Source organism: Colletotrichum siamense (genome assembly GCF_013390195.1).
Source record: "Colletotrichum siamense strain Cg363 chromosome Unknown KSG_Cg363_contig03, whole genome shotgun sequence".
NCBI classification, from domain to species: domain Eukaryota; kingdom Fungi; phylum Ascomycota; class Sordariomycetes; order Glomerellales; family Glomerellaceae; genus Colletotrichum; species Colletotrichum siamense.
In genome coordinates, this window is record NW_023501016.1 from 4,731,229 (window position 1) to 4,751,010 (window position 19,782).

Genomic DNA, 19,782 nt, shown 5'->3' on the forward strand with positions numbered 1-19,782 from the left:
AGTGTTTAGGGTGAAGTTGCATCCGGTAGTAGCGATAGGCGGGGGAACTACCAATAGCTGGGAGATGGTACTTTCCAGACGCAGCAGAAGGCGCCGTTTTTTGGTAGGTAGAAAGGCAACGCAAGTAGGCCTGTCGCCTGTCTGTCTCTCAATGTGCCCCGAAGCTGACTATCACACATGCGGGCAAGGAGCAACGCAGCACCAGCGAACGAGCAGGTGCGTGCTGCACGAGTGTCGTGGCTGCCGTTCAAAGGGTGGACCAGCCCCGACCCCCCTGTCCACGACTGTGTCTTTCCGTCCAATGACAGCTGTCTGGGCCGTGCCAAACGAAGACACTGTCGGACGGCCGCACTGTCCCCGCTGCCGTTCTTGCTCCGGTTCGTGGTTCCCATCCCCTACTCAGGCGACTCGGGCCATTCCCAACCTGCCATTCGACGCCCAGGCCACAGCCAAATCTGACCAGTCACCAGCACCAAGCAGCGCAGAGCTATGGCGACTGGCTAGCCACACCAGCTACTTGCTAGACCAGGCCGTATCAGGTCGTTTTTCTCTCAACTGAGGATAGGTAGGAAAAGACGGTTGACGTGGTCGTCTCTCCGGGCAACTGAGGTTCACGGCTACTCAAAGTGCAAATTGCCTGTACGCTGTCGTTTCCAACCCGTGTAAGACGCAAGAGCCGTGGGGAAGCGCATATTGCTTCGCCATCATCATCTTATGTCTCTGCCCTACCGACCGCCGCTGTGGACCCGACCACGGCCATTCTGGATCAATGATCACCGTCCACATGGCCCCGGCCGGGTCAATTCTGCCGGCTCTTCCACATTCGTCCTCCGGGCCGTCGAGGCGCATGCTACCGTTGTCCTCGTCTGCATCTTCCAAGGTCAAGGTTGTTATCCGTGTTTCTCGCGGCCACCATGTCTTCAACTCTCCCTTGCCTATCGGGTGTTTAGTCTACAACGTGGCAATGGGCGAGGACAAGGTCGGATACGCTGGCACACAGATCCGGCGCAATAATCTGCACACGCGCCAGGCACGCGCAAGCCGTTGGTCACGTTTGGAATATAGTGATTGCTCTGATTTTTGCTTGATTAATCGTATATCCATGCCGTCGTCAAGTAAGCGCTCGCTCGTAAACCATACACCCTCCAAGCCACCAGCGCTGGCGATGCGTCGTGCTGCCGTGGAAACTAGCAGCGCCGTCATGTACCTGCCGCGTGGAAGCACTCTGCTGCAGCCACCAAAAATTACATTCCATCGCCACACGCCATCACTCTAAACACCAATCGCCTTTAAGCCGTCGGTTGGGCAATCGTTCCGTAGCCCTGTCCACCGCTCTGGACCCTGTCGCTGTAGACACCAGGCGCGCGACCGGTCACTATGCGGCCCTCACGCGCCTGCTCGCGACGGTCGTAGTAAATGTATTCGACGTAGAAGGCGTGAATGTGTCCCGGGATGTATCCGAGAATCGTCAAGCAGATGTTGACGAGGAGATCTACCGAGCCGCGGGGTCAGTTTATGCAAGCCAAGGATAAGAACGTCGTGCGATTCATTGCGACACTTACCCATTCCACAGCCAGCAACGGCATAGACGCCGACGGGCGGAACTGTAGTCAACTGTCAGCGCGAAGATTCTCGTGGTGCCGGGCAGGATCTGGACGAACTGAGGATGGTGATGAGGATGAGGAACACAGCGGAGATTGCGCCCATTGTGCCGGTTTATCTGATGTCTGTGGTTGAGTTTATGTGGGGTCGAGGATGATGCTTGGTGAAGAATGTCCAAGTGCGAAGACGAAGAGGCAAGATCTGCTAATCGACTGAAGTGCGTTCAAGGGTATCACAGTATTGAGATTGTTGTTGCGGGACAAAACGATGACAGTCCCAGCCGAGGCGGATAGAAGCTTAAATGCACCGACCAAGCTCAGACACACAAGGCAAGGAAGGCAGGCGAGCGGCCAAAAATTGCCGTGCCTTGTCTTGTTTTGGGTAACAGATTGCGTGTATGCCCGGACGCCTCCCTCTATTGCCAGCCAATGTTCTGGTCGAGTCTCATCGTGGCGCGGACTGGACGGCCTGTGAATGACGTAACCTGCACGTGCCGTTTCACTTCGCCAGCAACCGAACCTCGCGCTCGCGGTGCCTGCCTTGGACTGATGTATCTGAGTCTACCTAGGCCCCAGCTGGACCTTCTTGCTGGACGCGACCCTCAATACCAAAGATGTCAAGTTGACACAGTTGGGTAGGTGTTGGCAAGCGCTCTTACTTAACCACCTTCCGCCTATGCCCTGGGTGGCCATTGGGGCCTTTTATGTCTTGGTCTCGGCCCCGGCCCGCTGCGCATTTCTGTCCCACAGCGCCTCCTGATCACTTGATAACAGCCGTCCACCAATCTGATCCCTCGGTGAGGAGCTGCAGCGGCTATCATCACATCCACCCATTCGGGAGGTCGACTTCGGCACCACTTGGGGCCCAAGCTCCCGGCCACACACACCCTTCGCGGCAACAAACCTCGCAAACCCGCTATGAATAGACGCATCTCATTGTGAGGCACATGGTGAGGGGATTGCTGCTCTAGGGATAGCTTCCTGGCTGCACCCTGTGCCTGAGACATGCAGTCTGCCCTTTCCCGGGGAGCCCAATCAGATGGAACTGCGGAGCCATATCTCGAGCCGGATGTCCACGTCCACAAGGCAGATAAGAGTATTGAGCTTGAGCAAAGGTGCGATTGCGATGACATGCTGCTTGGCTCGAGCACCAGCTTTCATTGCCTGACGTAGGTGACGCAATTGTTCAGATTGAGCTTAATGGATCCTGCCGAAACAGCCCATCTGCGAGGCACTCGATCGTCTGGTGGTTGCCAACAACGCGGGAGGCATGATCTCGAGCTGAGTGTCGCTTTGTTGCAACAGTTGTAGACAAGCTGAACATTGCTTTCAAGTTTGAAAGCTTATGTGTCATTGACAAGGCATTCATAAGACACGATACCGACGGCCCCCTCAACCTGGATCGATTGCTGGCTGTACCAGGACCTAGGAACAACGAGATGTATCCGGAACGTCATCCGGGGATCCGTACTCCTCCTGACAACGAAGCTGGCTGTCGATCACAGGTGCAGAGAAACTACACTGCAACAGGGAACAGCGCTGCGGTCGTGCTTCACAGCCAGCATTTGAAACGGCGGGACGCGTAGCCGCACCGTCAGCCACGACTAACATGCGCAAACAAACAATACCATCCGCCCACAACGTTTCCATAACCGGTCAATTGCCTTTCGGCTTGCTGCCAACTTCTCCAGCCGGGGGGCTAGACAATCGTGGCAGTTTTGGAGCTGAGATTCACTGTCGCAAAGCAGAAGGCGATGTCAAGCTTGATCCAGGCACCACAATGTAAGAGTTTGTGCACCCTTGGGAAGGAGGCAGACGGAAAAGAGGCAGGCCGGCGGACGGGCCATGGTTGTCGAATTCGACCCCCGAGCGGTTTACAGTCGCATGCCGCCGTCACATCGGCGGACAACGGAGTCTTCCGCGGGTGCCGAACCCCCCCCCCAGTCGAAAGCGAGATGGCAGAAGAGTGATTCAAGGTCCAGAGACAACGGGCGTCTGCGAGATTGTAAGCGGTGACTCGAGGAAAAAGGCTGGAGAGATATGATCGATTAAAATTGGCAGAACGAGGCTGTGATCTGGTGCCGAGCCCTCGTGTAGTAGAATTGGGCTCGGATATTACTGACGATCAGCTTTCCAACATACGTCTAGGCAGTGCCACGCAGAGTTGATGCACGGGATGTTCGCAGCACGGCGGTTGATGAAGTCGACGACATTGGTGGGCATGTATATCAACCGCTAGCTCCCTGCCAGGCTTATCCGTATTTGAGGGCCCGTCGAAAACGGTGCGGATCAGAAACTCGACACTTCTTCCAACCTTCTCGAAGCCAGAGCCCTGTGGATTAGTGTCTGAGCCGTTGGATTCGGGGATTGGTTCAGGGCAGGCGCATGTGGCAACACCCCTGAAATTCTAGCTAGCCTGTTCCATATAGCTAGAGGCCACCGGCGCGCTGTTCTGAGTTAGCACCATCCAATTCAGTTGGGTTGATCGATTTGATGGTTCTCGATATTTGAGCGAGCGACATTTCGCGATGGGTAGACTGTGGGAACACCATTCGTTTGAAGCTTGTCACGTCGTGCCGTACCGAGCTGGTTCGGCATGCCGCTCAAGCAACCGGCGCGGCGGCTGCACCATCATCGCCGTACGTGTGCCGACACAGACAACACGTAGGGTCGGGGTAAGGATGATACATCATTGTGGACTGATCCCATCGGAGCGAAATGACGCCTCGCCTAAGTCGGCAAGTCAGGGTTTGGTTGTGTGGAGCTCTTTTAACGTTCCTCTTCTGCAACACAACTGGTCCAGGGAGCTGTCGACCACTCCAAACAGCGAGTGCTGTGCCAATGTTCCCCATTGGAGAATGGAGATGTACCCCGAGAGGCAAAAAATGGCGATTGCAAGAAATCGAGAGCTTGGATGCTGAAGCTCTTGCTCCCCGGGACCGTTGGAAGAGTGAGCTGGTTACGGAAAGCTAGTTGGGCGTTTCCACGTGGAAGACAAGGAGATGCCAACCAGCGACCGGCGCGGTGTGGCACGCAGTTTGCCCATTTAGGACTCTTTCTGATACTTGTACTATGCAGTAAGCAGCGAAATCACAGCTCACCTCAATGATAACAGGTATTGAACACGAGCCAAGGGTACAAGGTCGTCATGTAGGCAGTGCGTAAGGCGCAGCGTAGGACGACGGCAGAGAGAGAGAGAGAAGGAGTTGCAAAGATGGAAGGCTGCCTCATCTCTGTGTCCCACACCCACTTGTTCGATTTGGCGGTCGTTCCTCATGGGCCAAGTCGCCGCCAATGGCCACTTGTGTTCGCGGCCTGCTCGGCGAGTGGAGGTCGATGATGTGTGTCGGCGTAGCTTCAGGTAAGGTGTCTGGAGTATGGTAAAGCACGAGGTGTGCTACCTGCCAGCTCTAACAGAACTGGGGCCAGTATTGGCGATCCAGCAATGTACACAGTACGGTGCGGTCCAATTACCGTAGAGACGGTACCGAGCAAGCCTGAAGAAGACCTGGTCGTCAACACTTGTCCTCTGGCCGAATGTTGACTGCTGTTCACATGTGTGCAGCCGGAGACGTTGTTCCCACTCCCAAACAAGAATGCCTTCGTAGTGTCCAAGTGTGTGTGTGACAGAGGCGCATACGGCGCCCTCCCTGGCGAGTGATGGAGGTCGACACACGGCTGGGACACGCTGTGCCGCTTGTAGTTGCAGTACCCGATACCTTGGACTTTTGAGGGGGACGTGAGTGACGGGTTCGTGCCGGAGAGACGAGGTGAACCGGAACAGGAGGGCCCTGCTGATAGGGAAGACCCAGGCAGCCGGCGACGGCGGCAAGGAGCCTATATGCAACAGAGCGTGGCTATGTCCAGGGGTTCCCTCCCGAGGTGAAAGTCATCGGAGAGTGGACGCGTCGTGCTCATTAGAGCGTGGCCGTCCGCTGTAATGTGACATACGAAGAGCGAGATGCGTCGGTTTTTAAGCCCTGCTCTGCAAGCCAGTAGCATGGCAATTATGCCATTGTTGGGGGCCAACGAGTGAATTCCCATATCTTTGTGTTTGCCAGGCCCCTTGGCGGATGCCTGCTTATGATTCATGACCGAATACAGATACACAGACAAGCCGCCGGGTTTGAAGTCTGGTTGTCAGGACCGCGAAGAGTCCCGTCCTGCAATGATACCAACACGAGACGGCCTAGCGGTATGACGGGTGGACTTTTCAGAAGCACATCCCGTTCTTTAGCATCGAATCTTGCCCCGTTTTTTCTAGCTCAAGCGACAACGGCAAGAGTCTCTTGGCGCGCTGATGTGGCTTCGGCGGCCACGCTTGCTGCCCTCTCCGAATGTGCGCTTGCATCTCTAGTAGCAGTCCCATCAGCACACATGGCAGTCGGGACATCCAACTTGTAAGGTTACTTACCTAGCAGGAGAGGAGAGAAATTGGCTGAACGCAGGTCAGACTGCTCAGGCACGGGCGCAGTCTCCGGCACAGCACTGACGTTGTCCCAAGAGGACTAAGGTAAGGCAAGATGAGCCAACAGACATGCTTCGGTACCTCGGGACCGCTGCTGCAGCAAGACAAGAAATTGACTTGACACGGCAGCTGACAATTCAACATGTTTCGTGGTGCGCCAGGTAAGGTCTACTCGAGAGCATCCAAGAGAAAAACGGAAGGCTCTGCAATGGCGAGGCGAGCAATTGAATTGTTCCGGTAGAGGGGGAAGAGAACAATCCATCCAGGCAGCACTGATTCATCATGTATGCAAGCTATGGCCATAGACAGAGCTGATTGACCGCATACATTACATTCAACGAGCAGGTGAAAGCAAGTTGGAACAAGGCAGCTGAGTTACTTACCGCATGTACCGAATACTGTCTGGATATTCATCCAAGCAGCACCGAGGCCGCCAACCTCGTTTGGTAGAGCTCTTGATCCCCTATTTAGCTTACTGCCTTCAGTCAGTCTTGGTTTACTTTCCTCGGTTCACTTATTGAGAGAGACCGAAAGAGAGATTGACGCCCAACTGGCCGCCATGACATTTTCCTGTCCAGCTTCAGGCCTCAGAGAAATGAAGGAGACAGATAAACAGCGGGCAATTATTCAGCTTCCCGGTCGCAGTTGCGTCCGAATACCCACCAGCCAGCCTCATGTCAAGTACCTATCTTTCTAGCTACCCAAACCCACGTTTCCTACTGTGTGCACGCGTTGCCGTCTGCCAATTGTTTCAATGAAAGAGACCCCCATTGTACTTTGCCTGGGCTCTAACGTCAGAGGTAGGTGTCTTGTCTATTTTACTGGTGCATTCAGAGGTCCCCTGCCCACTGCGCCGACTAGACAGCAAAGGTGCTCACTCACTGAGTGGATGGACGTTGAGAGAGTTGCAATTCCCAGTTCCAGGGCGCGCGCGCGTGGCAGGGAAGCGGGACGTCCCTGAAGGTTCGTAGTTAAGTACCTGTCTTGGGTGGTTGTTAACCTTAGTCCCGGGAGGTGAGGTACCTAGAGGTACTGGACACTCTCGGTTGGCTGTGGTCCTAAAAATGACCGCGGCGACTCCCACCACCAGCTCCTCCATAGGACCACCTGCACCACAGAGACCAACGTGAGGAAGGCGGCACCCGGACACGGTACGCTAAAAGTGTACAGCGGATTCTATGAGGTGCCCGGTAGGCGCAGAGGTACCTTGACCTGACCGACGGAGCAGGTTCCCACGTCCCACGCCAACACCAATGCCAATTTTCTTCTCCTGTGTCGACTTCTTGTTCTCTGCTCTCCCATCACCTTTCCCTCTCTTTTCGCCTCCTCCTCCTTCCCACCTACCGATCCTCCCACCTCTTCCCCGAGCTGCGAGGAAAAAAGGTACGACGACACGAGGACTGGTCAATTCTGTCCTCGTCTCCTTTTCTCCGTTGCTTGCTTGTAGCCGCAACTCCCGCCTCACTTTTGCTGCTGCAGCTTGCTTTGCTCGGCTCCTCTCCTGAAGCAAGCTTGCCGGGAACCACTTCCGTCCCCTCCCCGAACATCCGTCGTTTGTTCGAGTCGTAACGCTGCAGCAACCCTCTCTGCCAGTCGGTCAGCAGCTGTTCGAACCCATCGACGAGTCTTCCTCCAGACATCAACAGACCCATTATTCTTATTGTGCTGCTTTCACCGGTAGCGCTACTGTCGCCAATCGCCCAAAATGTCTGGCCCTCCCGCTGGCAACCAGCTCAACATTGATCGCTATGTTGTGATCCACGTCGCGACCACCTGCGATGAGCATGGTGTCTACGTCACCAAGGACTCTGCCGAGGTCATTGAGCTAGGATGGATTCTGCTTGACGCAAAGTCTCTCGAGGAGGTGAGCTTCATCTGCCTGCCCCGTCTTGTCTCAAGAAGGCCTCCACCATAACCCGCTGCCACCGTTCCTGAATCTTTGACTAACCCTCAATGTCTTCCAGATCACCCGCGAGAGCGTTCTTGTCAAACCCATCAACACTCCGATTACACCGTTGTGCAGTAAGTAGTTGCACGAGGCTTGAGACCTTATCTTATTTCCGTCACGCCATACAACGCCCCGTTCCTGCAGCGGTGACGACAAGTTGAAAATTCTCCAGCTAACATTTGCGTCTTTAGCGAGCTTGACGACCCTCACCTGGGAACATGTGCGCAACGCGGGAACCTTCCGAGACGCCATCAACCGATTTGACACGTTTGCGAACGAGCACTTGACCTCGCAAAATCTCGATTTCGTCTTCGTCACCCTCGACGCCTGGGATCTTCGCGTCCAGTTGCCCCGAGAAGCCCGAGACAAGGCCGTCGTTCTGCCTCCATACCTCCAGCACTCCCGCACTTTTGATCTGCGGACTGAGTACCAGCGATGGCAGCAACACCACCCCGAATCGCTGCCTTTTGGGCCCTCGATGCTGTCCAATATCTGTGCCGCCTTGGAGGTGGAGCCGGTCCAGTCCAGTGCTCCAATCAAGCACAACTTGCCCTTCCACCTCCAGGCTCTGGCCCCTGCCTCTCCTCGCCGTGCCATGGAGGAGGCCGTCACCTTGGCCCGCGTCCTTCGAGGCTTGATTCGCAAGTCGCAGCCTTCCCACGAGCACCCCGATGTCCTGACTCGGCCCATGGACGCGCGCGCCGACGTGCGTGCTTTCCTGTCTGAGCGCAGCAAGGTCCTCCACATGTCTGGTCTGCCTCATGATACTACTCAATCCGAGCTCGAGAGCTGGTTCACCCAGTTTGGCGGTCGTCCTATTGCGTTCTGGACCCTTCGTACCCCTGAGCAGCACAAGCCTACCGGCAGTGGTTTCGCCGTCTTCTCTTCCCACGAGGAGGTGAGTTAATTATTCATTTTTGCGCATGGCAAATCGGAGGATCGCAATTGCGCATTCACATTATCGCCAATTGGGCTTTTCTGAGCAGAAGACAACGCTCCCTAGCAGCCGAGTATTTTTGATCAATGCTGACTTCTGACCAGGCCGCTGAGAGTCTGTGCATGAACGGTCGCGCTCTTAACGAGAAGGCGATCGAAGTGTCACCGTCTTCCAGCCGTGTTTTGGACCGCGCCGCTGAGATCCTGACGCCCTTCCCGCCTAGCAAGAACCGCCCCCGCCCCGGCGACTGGACCTGCCCCTCGTGTGGCTTCTCCAACTTCCAGCGACGCACTGCTTGCTTCCGCTGCTCCTTCCCCGCCGTCAGCGCTGGTCCTACCGGCGACATGGGCTACGGTTACGGCTACGGCCCACCGGCCATGATGCCTCCTCCCCAGCACCACCATGGACACATGGGTCACGGCGGCGGTCGCATGGGCGGCAGCGGTGTCGTCCCCTTCCGTGCCGGTGATTGGAAGTGCGGCAACGAAGTTTGCGGATATCATAACTTTGCTAAGAACGTTTGCTGTCTGCGTTGCGGTGCCAGCCGTGCTGGTGCCGCTGTTGTCGCCGATTCTGGTGGTTACCCCTCCCCCATGGATCCCCCTTCCAACTACAGCATGAGCCAGGGCTCCATGAGCGGCACTCCTGGACCCGGACCGTTTGCTTCGGCCGGCGGTGGTTTTGCTTCTGGTGGCGGCTACGGTGGTCAGCACTTTGGCGGCCCCCCCAGCACTTATGCCCTTCCCTCAGGCATTGGTGGCGGCGCCGCTCCCTACCCCTCTCTCAACACTCACTTTGGACCGGCTCCTGGCTCTCACTCTGCCGGCCCTTTCGATAGCCGGGCCGCGGAGGCGGCTTTCCAGTCCGCTTCTAACGGCCCTGCGTCTGCCGGCCCCTCGAACAACTTCTACTCTCAGAACGAGAACGATCCGTTTGCGTTCCTCTCCAGCGGCATTGGAGGGCTTTCCGTGAGCGGCGGAGACGCCCGCCAGAACGGAGGAGCCGCGCCGCCGAGCAAGTCTCCTGCGTAAACTACACAACTGGATTTTGATAATCGAGATGAGCCAAAGTTTGCTACATTAGCTGGCTTGGAACGTTTTCAGCATGTGACTTACTGATGCGGATTACGCTTCGGAAACAAGACGAACATAGATCATTTGTCCTTATGGCAATCAATCACCTTCTGGATTTCAACCTGCGTTATTGGACGGGGGCGGGCAGGCATCGGATTTGGAAGATTAGGACGGGGTGTTGGTTGTCGGTATACCAAGGGACGTGGGAAAAAAGTTTGCAAAGGCTGGAAAGACAAAAAGAGTGTTACACTACCGGACGGGCTGTTGGAACTGCTTTCTCGCTGACAAGCGTCAGAAGCTATGGATTGTTTTACGGCCTCACCTTGATGGACGTTGCGGTTGTTGCTCGGTCGGATTTTGGGCGGTCCAAAGGGAGTGCATAGCGATGGGAGTAAGTAGTAAAAGGTATACCTGTCTGGCCTTCATCGTGTGCGAAGAAGTTGTCTATTTCCAATCATTTTCGTTTTCCTCTTTATCCGTCGTCTCTCCCTCTCTAAGTACAGTTGTCGTTTGAATTGTTATATTTATGCTGTCTTTCCGCAACATTTTTTTTTTTCCGAAAACAAAAACAAAACCACAAAATTCTCCATCTTGCTCATCACTCTCCTCCCTCTCTCAACTCCCTCTTTCTCCTTGGAAAAAAAGATTGGTTTGGCTTGGCATTTCAAACAGCACACCCCTTCCTTCCGCATTCGACATGGTTTTCTCTATACGGGTTGGATGGGCGGCAGCGTTGTGGGAGTCGGGGAGTGAAACAGGGTCCAGGGCAGGTTGGCTGGCTTTTGGCTTATATTCCTTTTTTTTATTCTTTCCTTTGCCATTTTTTCTCTCAAATAATTATCAGAGTCTCCGTCGGCATCTCTTTTCGAAATGCAAATAAAAGCTTCTTCTCAGCATACTTAAGATTCTGTTCCTTCCGCATTCTGATGTTTCCAATATTCTGACTACTGCCCTGGTGCTCTGATGCATGGGCTCGTCGATAGTCCTGAACCCCTGCGTGTGACGCATTTGTTTGTTCGTTCTTTTGTTCAACCATCACCGTGATTGAAATTGAGATGTCTGCCCCTGGAAATGAGTGTTCCTGGCATGTACGGCTTGGCAACAGGTATGGGCCCTGAGTCTGATGTTCCAACAATGTCCTTAATTTGTCACAGGAGAATGGCGTCGCCCTCTGATCGTGGGTTCTCACGAGGTATAACCTTTGCGCCAAGTTGTGGCCACACGTGTCACGGACACAGGTTTGAAGTGAGAAACAATGCAGCTGATTGGGAATCTGAATACATCTCCGTAGACGCCGGAACAAAAATGGAACCCTGAATTTATCACCGTTTTGAACCCCCTCCCAATGTGATTCTCGGCCAAATGGTTGCTATTACGCTTAAGTATGTTTGAGACTCCACCTTGCCTATCGGTCGATCTCGTCGAGAGGCAGGTCGCCGTCGTCCTTGCCGACGATGGAGTCGGCGACCTTCCAGATCTGGAGCAGGTTGTCCTCTGCGGCACTGCAGACGAGCCAGGGCTCGTTGGGGTTCCAGCTGAAGTCTGCGAGGTGGTTGGTGTGACCACCGTGCATGAACAGGCTGCGATCATGTTAGCTATTAGATGATGAGTAGACAGTGAGAGAACATACAGCTCCGGGGGCCCATCCTCCTGGTCGTCCGGCATCTGCTCCTCTCCGACGCGGGACAGATCCCAGAAGATGACACGTCTGTCGTAGCTACCGGAGCCGAGGATACCGGCCTCTTGAGGGTGCCATGAGAGCGAAGTGACCGCATCGTTGTGACCCTCCAGGGTGTGAACCTTCTCCTTGACATTGCGCAAATCCCAGATGCCCAAGGTCTTGTCAGCCGAGGCCGTCGCGACGAGGACTTCTGACGTGGGGTTGAAGGCGAGGGCGTTGATCGCATCCAGGTGACCGCGCTTGGCGACCACGGCAGCACGATCCGTCTGCTTCTGCCGCACGTCGATGATTTGCATCGTCAAGTCGTCCGAGACGGTTCCGATGAAGTTCTTGGCAATCGGGTGGTATTGGACATCGTTGACGATCTGGGTGTGGTGTGTGTATCTGCTCTGGGGCTTCAAAGTGTGGCTGCCGCTTTGCAGCTGCTTGAGGTCCCTATGAGTTCTTCGTTAGTCTCATTCACGTATTATGGCGAAAGCAGCGACATACCAAAGGCAAACGGTGGTGTCCTCACTACCAGAAGCCAGGCAGCCCGTTTCATGAGGGTTCCAGCTCAGGCCAAATCCTTCCTGCTTATGGCCAATGAGTTCGACCTGAGCGTTGACCTTGCCGTCAGGCTGCAGGCTGTGCTTCGTGCGATCAAAAACCAAGACCTTGCCATCGACACAGAGTGTCGCAATGATGTCGGGGTTCTGAGGCTGGTAGCGCGCCTTGTTGATCTCGCCAGGGTGATCAATCTTTTGCACGATGCTGAACTCCACTGCCGAAGACTCTCCATTCGATGACTTTGCATGCCCTCCAATCTCACCGGTCTCCTCATTGTAGTCGGCCGGGTTCGGGGTTGCGGACTTGGGGATCTTGACTTCGGCGATCTGGACGTGGTTGGGCAGTCCTTCGGATGTGTGGGTGCCGAGAAGCAGTCTGTGGATGCGGTAGTTCTTGTCTTCAGGCTCCTTCACATCGGGGAACCATTGTGTCGTGAGGGTAGGCCACTCAAGGGCGGTGCTGCACACATTGTCAGCTGGGGTAAATCGGAAGTCGGAAGGCTCTTCGTACCTGAGAATCATGTCGTAGAGAAAGGGGCTGTTCTTCTTCCAGGTCTTGTATTCTGAGGACGTCGTAAGCGGTATTTCCGGGAACATGTTCAATGAAATGCTTACCCTCATTGATGAGACGCTGCTCCTGGTCCTCATCCTCCTCACGATCCATTTCGACTGGTCAAGGGTCAGAAGCTGATGCGCTCAAGCTGGTTTGCGAAGCTTACCATCATGGTCGTCAACGACTTGAGCGGGCGCCATTGTGTATGCGTTCGTGAATGAAAAGATCGATCTCCTCAGCTAGGTAGTCAATGAATTCCTCGGTTGTTGTGTGCGCGGGGATTACGATTGTGCTGAGATAACCGGGCGTCAAGTCGGAAAGTTCTTCGCCAGCGCAAACGATGGTGGAGGAGGTTGACGCGAGATGGCCCGGGGGAACAACGCGCAGCGCGTAGATTGAATTTTAGTTGCAGCAGCAGGAGCAGGCCGGCCCGCGTAAGGGACGGACAGGCGCAGGCGCGCCCCGGCGCACCTGAAGGCTCGAGCTGTGACGCCTGCCACGCTAAATCGTAAGCGGCATGGCGGGAGCCAGAAGCATTCTCCCCACATTTTGTGCTCCGAACTGAAGCTGCCACCAGCCTCACCCTGGGAGGTCCACCCCGCCACAGCTGGCGGGGTGCTGAGGTGTGGCGCAGGCAAAAAGCGTTACGGCCTAAAGGTGTCCTGTAGAGTCACGCCGGTTCAGGGCCAAATGCAGTGATGACTTGATGGCGAAACCCCTGTGGCCACTAGTGCTACAGTGTTGTCCTGTGAGGTGAGGTGGTTATCCCACCTGGCCCCGCCACCGCCTGAAAGCTGGGCGCGGAAGTTCCTGCATCATCCAATCCATATCGATTGCGCCCATATCAACCTGGAGGCATCTGTCCAGCTTCACCTACCTCACCTTCACCTGCGCAACCCGACTTTCCCATCCCTTCCGCCCTCACACAGCTCGACAGCCGAGTTCCCTGTTCACCTGGCAGAATCGCAAACGCCTTGGTCTTACAACAGCCAGGAGTTTAATATTCTTTCACTTGTTCATTTTTCTTTTCCTGTTCCAAAGTCGCAACTAGCTTGCGACTGATTCACTTGGACTCCTGCGTCAGGACTCCCCTCGTGTCTGGAGAGAAAACATCGGTCGCTTTCAGCGCTGAGACGGATAGAGACTGCAGCATTGTCTCTGCGAATTATTTTCATCAATCAAAACTTCATCAACTTCATCATCACTAGCCGCGCTTAACTCAAGCGCGCACATCATCGCCACATCATGGGGTTGGTCCTACTTCTCGTCCTGCTCTGGCGCATTAGCTCAGCTCTGCTCACCACCTTGTGTATAGTGTTCCCAAGTTCTTCAGATGGCTCTCGGAGCGTTATCCGGCCATCTCTCAGCTAATTGCTGAGAATCGCATTCCCGAGTTCGACTGTCTTTACGTCCGTCTACCCCACCACCTCGCCATCGTCGAGTACGAGTAGCTGACAATTTCGGTAGCTGGATATGAACGGAATCATCCACAATTGCACGCACAAGGACACGGGCGAGGATACCACCTTCCGACTAAGCGAGGAGGAGATGTTCATACGCATCTTTAACTACATTGAGCACTTGTTTGGGAAGATCAAGCCGAAGCAGCTCTTCTTCATGGCTATTGACGGTGTCGCACCGAGAGCCAAGATGAACCAGCAGCGCGCCCGTCGTTTCCGAACCGCTCTCGACGCCGAGAAAGCCCGTGACAAGGCGATCAGCGAGGGTGTTGAGATGCCCAAGGAGCCTCCCTTCGACAGCAACTGCATTACCCCCGGCACCGAATTCATGGCGAAGCTTACCCAACAACTCAAGTATTTCGTCAACAAGAAGGTCTCCGAAGACGCCGACTGGCAGGGCTGTGAGATCGTTCTGTCTGGTCACGAGGTGCCCGGCGAGGGAGAGCACAAGATCATGGAGTACATCAGAAACGCCAAGGCGCAGCCTGAATATGACCCCAACGTCCGTCACTGCTTGTACGGACTCGATGCCGACCTCATCATGTTGGGTCTTCTCAGCCACGACCCTCACTTTTGTCTTCTTCGAGAGGAGGTCACTTTCGGCCGCCACAACAAAAATAAGGCCAGAGAGCTGGAGCACCAGAACTTTTACTTGATGCACCTCTGCATAGTCCGCGAGTATCTCGAGTTGGAGTTCCAGGAGCTTCAAGAACCTGGAAAACTTGGCTTTCCCTTCGACTTGGAGCGGGTCATCGACGATTTCATTCTCATGGCTTTCTTCGTCGGAAACGATTTCCTTCCCAATCTTCCTCGTCTGCATATCAACGAAGGTGCACTCGCTGCCATGTTCCGTATCTACAAGGATATTCTCCCCAAGGGAGATGGCTATATCAACGAAGGAGGTATCATTAACCTTCCGCGTCTTCAAAAGCTTTTGGAGGAACTTGGAAAGGACGAGATTGAGTCTTTCGAGAACGATGCTAGTAACGAGAAGTGGTTCCAGTCCAAGAGATCCGCCGAACCGAATGGCGTCGACAACAAGAAGTCCAAGGCCAAGGGTCTTGTGCTGACGTCTTCTCAGAGAGACTTGTGGAAGCAAAAGATTCGTCCCTATGTCAACAAACCATCATCTGAGCCGCTTGATCTGGGTACCAGTTTGAACGCTGCGGACCGCAAGTTTGTCCAAGATCTTGCTGATACCCTTCATATTGAGTGGAGCACGAAGGAGGACGATGATGGCCATCGTCACCTTCTTTTGTCTTTCCCCGAGGGTGCCGTTGAGAGCCTCAATGATGAAGAGGAAGAGGGAACACTGGCTCTCTACCGGGTTGTTCGAAACTACGACAAGGCTCTGGTTGTGGACATCACTCCGGAGGATGCCCAGCGTCACTACCAAGAACTCTACGACACCAAGTATCAAGCCTGGAAGACGAAGTACTACTTGGAGAAGTTCCCTGAATGGCCGCAGGAGTCTTACGACAAGGAGCTTGTCAAGCTTTGCGAAAACTACGTCCAGGGTCTCCAATGGGTCTTGCACTACTACTATCACGGAATCGCCTCGTGGCCCTGGTTTTACCAGTACCATTACTCCCCCTTGACTTCTGGTAAGTCAAAATCATATCTGCCAAGAAAGAACAAGACTAAATATCAATACAGATGTTGTGAAGGGTCTCGGAGCGGACCTGAAGTTCACCCTGGGTCAACCGTTCAGACCGTACGAGCAGCTGATGGGTGTCTTGCCTGACCGAAGCAAGTCTATCGTTCCTGAAGTCTACTGGGATCTCATGACCAATCCTAACTCCCCCATCTACGATTTCTACCCCCGAGACTTTGAGCTCGACATGAACGGAAAGAAGATGGAATGGGAAGCCATTGTGAAAATTCCCTTCATCGACGAGAAGCGTCTTCTTAGTGCCATGGCGACAAAGAATGATCAACTCAGCCAGCAGGAGAAGTCAAGAAATGGCTTCGGTGTTGCTCTCAAGTTCACGTATAACCCCGAGGTTGCGTACACCTATCCGTCATCTCTTGTGGGCGTGTTCCCTGAGATCAGCCCCTGCCATTGCATCGAGAACATATTTGAACTGCCGAACACTGAAGGATTGAACTTCCGCAAGGGTCTTGTTGAGGGCGCCAAAATCAACATCGATGCCCTGGCAGGATTCCCTACGCTGCACAACCTCCCCTACACAGCGATGTTAGTTGAGCACTACGGTGTCAACGTTTTCCAAGCAGACAGCAAGAACCCCAGCATGATCATTACCCTCACTGATTCAGAAATGAGAACGAAGGCTGAAGTGGCCAAGGCCAAGCTTGGAAAGCGTTGCTTCGTTGGTTATCCTTTCTTGCAGGAAGCGAAGATCGTGAAGGTCTCCGACGAGCTCTTCGACTATGAGCTTGATGGTCGCGATGGTTCCGTGATTACACGTCATCACGGCGATAGGGAGATTAGGGAATGGTCCAAAGAAGCCGCGTATATCGAGAATTGGCACGCAAAACGTCTCGGGTTCACCATTGGCACCGTCGAGTCCCTTGTCCAAGTTCACATGCTCAAGGGCTTGATCAAGACCGAGGAGGGTGCTCTGATCAAGGAGTACGCTGAGAATCCCAGCATGAGGAGCATCTACGCGTCCCAGACAATTGTCGACGAGGTCGTCAACGAGGATGAACGTTTCATTGAGAAGGCTGCCGTCCCCATTGAAGAAGAGTACCCAGTCGGTACTCAGGCTTTCTTCTTGGGCGAATTCCAGTACGGACGAGCTCTCGAGGTCACTGGGCATGCTAACAACAAGGCGAACATCAGAGTCTTGGCCCTCAAGAACAAAGAGCCAGACTTCGCAAAGCCGATCATTCAAGATATGAAGCGCCAGAACCGGTACACTCCATCGTATGCCGTTGCCAAGATGCTGAATCTTCATCCCTTGATTCTGAGCAAAATCTTGTCATCCTATCAGATCAACACGGTTGGCGGTCTCAGAGTCAACCTGGGACTTAACCTCAAGTTCGATGCGAAGAAGCAGAAGGTCTTGGGCTACTCCCAGAAATCAGACTCTGGATGGGAGTTCAGTAACGCTGCCATTGAACTTTTGGCCAGATACATTGCTGCCTTCCCCGACTTCTTCGCAGCCATCCAGCAGAACCCCCAGTCAAGCGACGTCAGCGACACTGATCTCTGGAAGGATCCCAAGGTTGCCGCTGCGCGCGTGAAGGAGATTGGTGCCTGGTTGAAGTCAGCTCAGACGAGCAAGTTTGAGAGGGTTCCTTTGGATGCCGAGCAACTGGATTCTGTCGTGGTGATGCGTCTTGCTGAGGAGGGTGCGAACGTTTTCACCAACTCCCATGAGGTTGAGGTGAAGAACATGAAGGGCGTCCCGCGGTCAGCCATCATGAAGCCCAGCGACGCCGAGCTCTTCCTGAGCAATCAGAGATTTGCGCTCGGCGACCGTGTCAGCTTTCTGTCCTCTTCTGGCAAGGTGCCCTTGGGAAGTCGCGGAACAGTCGTTGGCTTAAGCCGCACCGCCAATCATGTACTCCTTGATGTCGTCTGGGATTTGACTTTTATGAGCGGTACGACACTGGGTGACAGATGCCCGCCTTTCCGCGGTATGACTGTCTACTCTTCGTCAGTACTCAACACTACACACAAGCAAGTTGTTTCTGGTTCAAAGGCCGGAAACTTGCGCCGGCCAGCACCTCCTGTATCTTCATCGCTCACCACTGGTGCAGCTGGTGTTGTTCAGTACAAGGATGCCCCTGCTCCTGGGCCCCTCGCAGGTGGTTGGCGCGGTGCTGTTAATGGCAGTCCCGGCCACTCTGGTCGCGGTCGCGGTCGCGGCGGTGCGCCCAACTTGCTGCACAGCAACCTGGTCTACCGTCCTGCCAATGGTGCGGGAGAGGGTCATGAAGTTAATGGTCATGGTCATCGCGGTGGAGGAAACCCGAACGGCAGAGGTCGCGGCCGTGGACGTGGTGGACCTGTCCAACACCCTGGACACTCAGGACTTCATGAGACGCCGCAGCAACCGATGTATTCCAACGTCCCACCTCCTGCCAACCTTGATGCTAGAGGCAGAGGACGCGGGCGTGGACGTGGCGGAAGGGGTAGGGGCGGTCCTCGCGGCCGTGGTGGCAATGGAGCCGGAGCGCCGGAATCTTAGGACGTCCATCGAATCTCCCGAGACAAGTCCCGCTGCCGAAAACGCCGGCCCAAGGCGACATCATTTTCTGATAGAAGGTGTTGGTCTCTAAAAGAAGGCACATGGATAGAACGAAGACAGGCATGATACGGAATATAGGCATAAAGATGATGTCCTCCAGCGACGGTTGGTTACCTCCAAGTTGCCGAGATGTTGGCTGTAGCGATGTGGAAGAGGGTAGCATTGTGTACAACAGTCAGTTCACAAGATCAATGCATCCTGCAACATTGTGTTGCGACCAACACTATTGTCACGTCATGATAAATGAACTTCAGACAGGCACGATTTGATGAGTGAAAAGGAAAAAAAAACCATTTAGAATACGTGATATCTGCAGCCGCTCCTCTTACGGCTTCTTCTCCTTGACCTTCAGAGCAGGAAGCTTGAAAGCCTTGCTAACACCACCCTTGAGCGCCTTCCAGTATCCGAGGTCCTGGTTTTGGTTCCACGTCAAGATGCCGACCCAGGGTTGAACGTTGTAGTGAAGCTTCAAAACGACCTTGTCGGCTTCGGCGATCTTGCCCGAGGGGTGGGTGATTTGGTACTTGGGCTTCTGGTTCTTGATCTTGAGCTTGCCACTGTACGTTTGTTAGAACGCGCCCTCTCGTTGAAGCAGCTCCGAAACAGTGTACTTACCGGCTGGGGTCGATGCTCTTGCCCTCGGCGCTCTTCTTCAGCTTGCGCATGGCAGCAGGGCCAATGTTGGCGAGGTGGTCGGAGCTAGGGGCGGTGATGATCTGGTCCCAAATGACGGCCTGGTTGGTCACGTTGACGCCGGGGATGGCGTTCTTCTTAGAGTTGTCGGGCCATTCCGCTGTTACGTAGACGAAGACCTGCTTGGTGTTCCAGGTGAAGAGGTCCGAGAGGTCGGCGTCGAGGGAGAACTTGATGATGGCGTACTCCTCCTTCTTACTGCTGTAGTAGTGGGGGCGGCCCTTGACGACCTGAACGTTCGTGGTCTTGATCTCGCCAGAGGAGGGCGCGCGCGGGGTGATGAGGTCCGTCGCGGCGATGAAGGCGGCGACGAAGAAGGCTACTGTTGTGAAGAAGCCAAATGCGTTCTGGGCGCGGGTTATGGTGTTGTACATTTTGGGAGGGATCGGGGCCGGCTGGAGCGCGGCGATCGTAGGGAAGGGCGGGCTGGTGTTTAGCTGCGTTGCATGAAAGAGAAGAGTGTGAGAGTTGGTTTTGCCCGCAACTACAAACTCCTTCTTAGGCCACGTTTTGCGGAAGCTTCAGCCTTGCGGAGACATGTGGCTTCAGCGGGTGTGGTCTGCGCCAGGGACCTATTGGCTGCAAAGCTACCTTACCTAGGTATCA

At 54.6% G+C, this 19,782-nt stretch overlaps 5 protein-coding genes across 5 annotated transcripts; 2 read left to right on the forward strand and 3 right to left on the reverse strand.

The window, feature by feature from the left end:
• Window positions 1-1,289: 1,289 nt before the first annotated feature.
• Window positions 1,290-1,707, reverse strand: pmp3-0 (Plasma membrane proteolipid 3; the record flags this gene model as incomplete). The annotated part of the gene is made up of 3 exons (XM_036637083.1): window positions 1,290-1,492; window positions 1,563-1,604; window positions 1,662-1,707. The coding sequence occupies 3 exons, from the start codon at window positions 1,705-1,707 to the stop codon at window positions 1,290-1,292; spliced, it is 291 nt and encodes a 96-aa protein (XP_036497769.1).
• Window positions 1,708-7,774: 6,067 nt separating this feature from the next.
• CGCS363_v005235 (putative RNA-binding protein) lies at window positions 7,775-9,985 on the forward strand (the record flags this gene model as incomplete). The annotated part of the gene is made up of 4 exons (XM_036637084.1): window positions 7,775-7,933; window positions 8,034-8,091; window positions 8,209-8,915; window positions 9,059-9,985. 4 exons carry the CDS (start codon window positions 7,775-7,777, stop codon window positions 9,983-9,985), a joined length of 1,851 nt encoding a protein of 616 aa, XP_036497770.1.
• A 1,447-nt stretch (window positions 9,986-11,432) lies between these two features.
• HAT2 (Histone acetyltransferase type B subunit 2) lies at window positions 11,433-13,006 on the reverse strand (the record flags this gene model as incomplete). The annotated part of the gene is made up of 6 exons (XM_036637085.1): window positions 11,433-11,607; window positions 11,658-12,143; window positions 12,198-12,713; window positions 12,765-12,816; window positions 12,869-12,922; window positions 12,973-13,006. 6 exons carry the CDS (start codon window positions 13,004-13,006, stop codon window positions 11,433-11,435), a joined length of 1,317 nt encoding a protein of 438 aa, XP_036497767.1.
• A 1,045-nt stretch (window positions 13,007-14,051) lies between these two features.
• On the forward strand, window positions 14,052-18,423 carry exo2 (5'-3' exoribonuclease 1; the record flags this gene model as incomplete). The annotated part of the gene is made up of 4 exons (XM_036637086.1): window positions 14,052-14,056; window positions 14,122-14,215; window positions 14,274-15,870; window positions 15,923-18,423. The coding sequence occupies 4 exons, from the start codon at window positions 14,052-14,054 to the stop codon at window positions 18,421-18,423; spliced, it is 4,197 nt and encodes a 1,398-aa protein (XP_036497768.1).
• A 385-nt stretch (window positions 18,424-18,808) lies between these two features.
• Window positions 18,809-19,550, reverse strand: SPC3 (Signal peptidase complex subunit SPC3; the record flags this gene model as incomplete). Its single annotated transcript, XM_036637087.1, has 2 exons — window positions 18,809-19,040; window positions 19,099-19,550. 2 exons carry the CDS (start codon window positions 19,548-19,550, stop codon window positions 18,809-18,811), a joined length of 684 nt encoding a protein of 227 aa, XP_036497642.1.
• Between the last annotated feature and the right edge of the window lie 232 nt (window positions 19,551-19,782).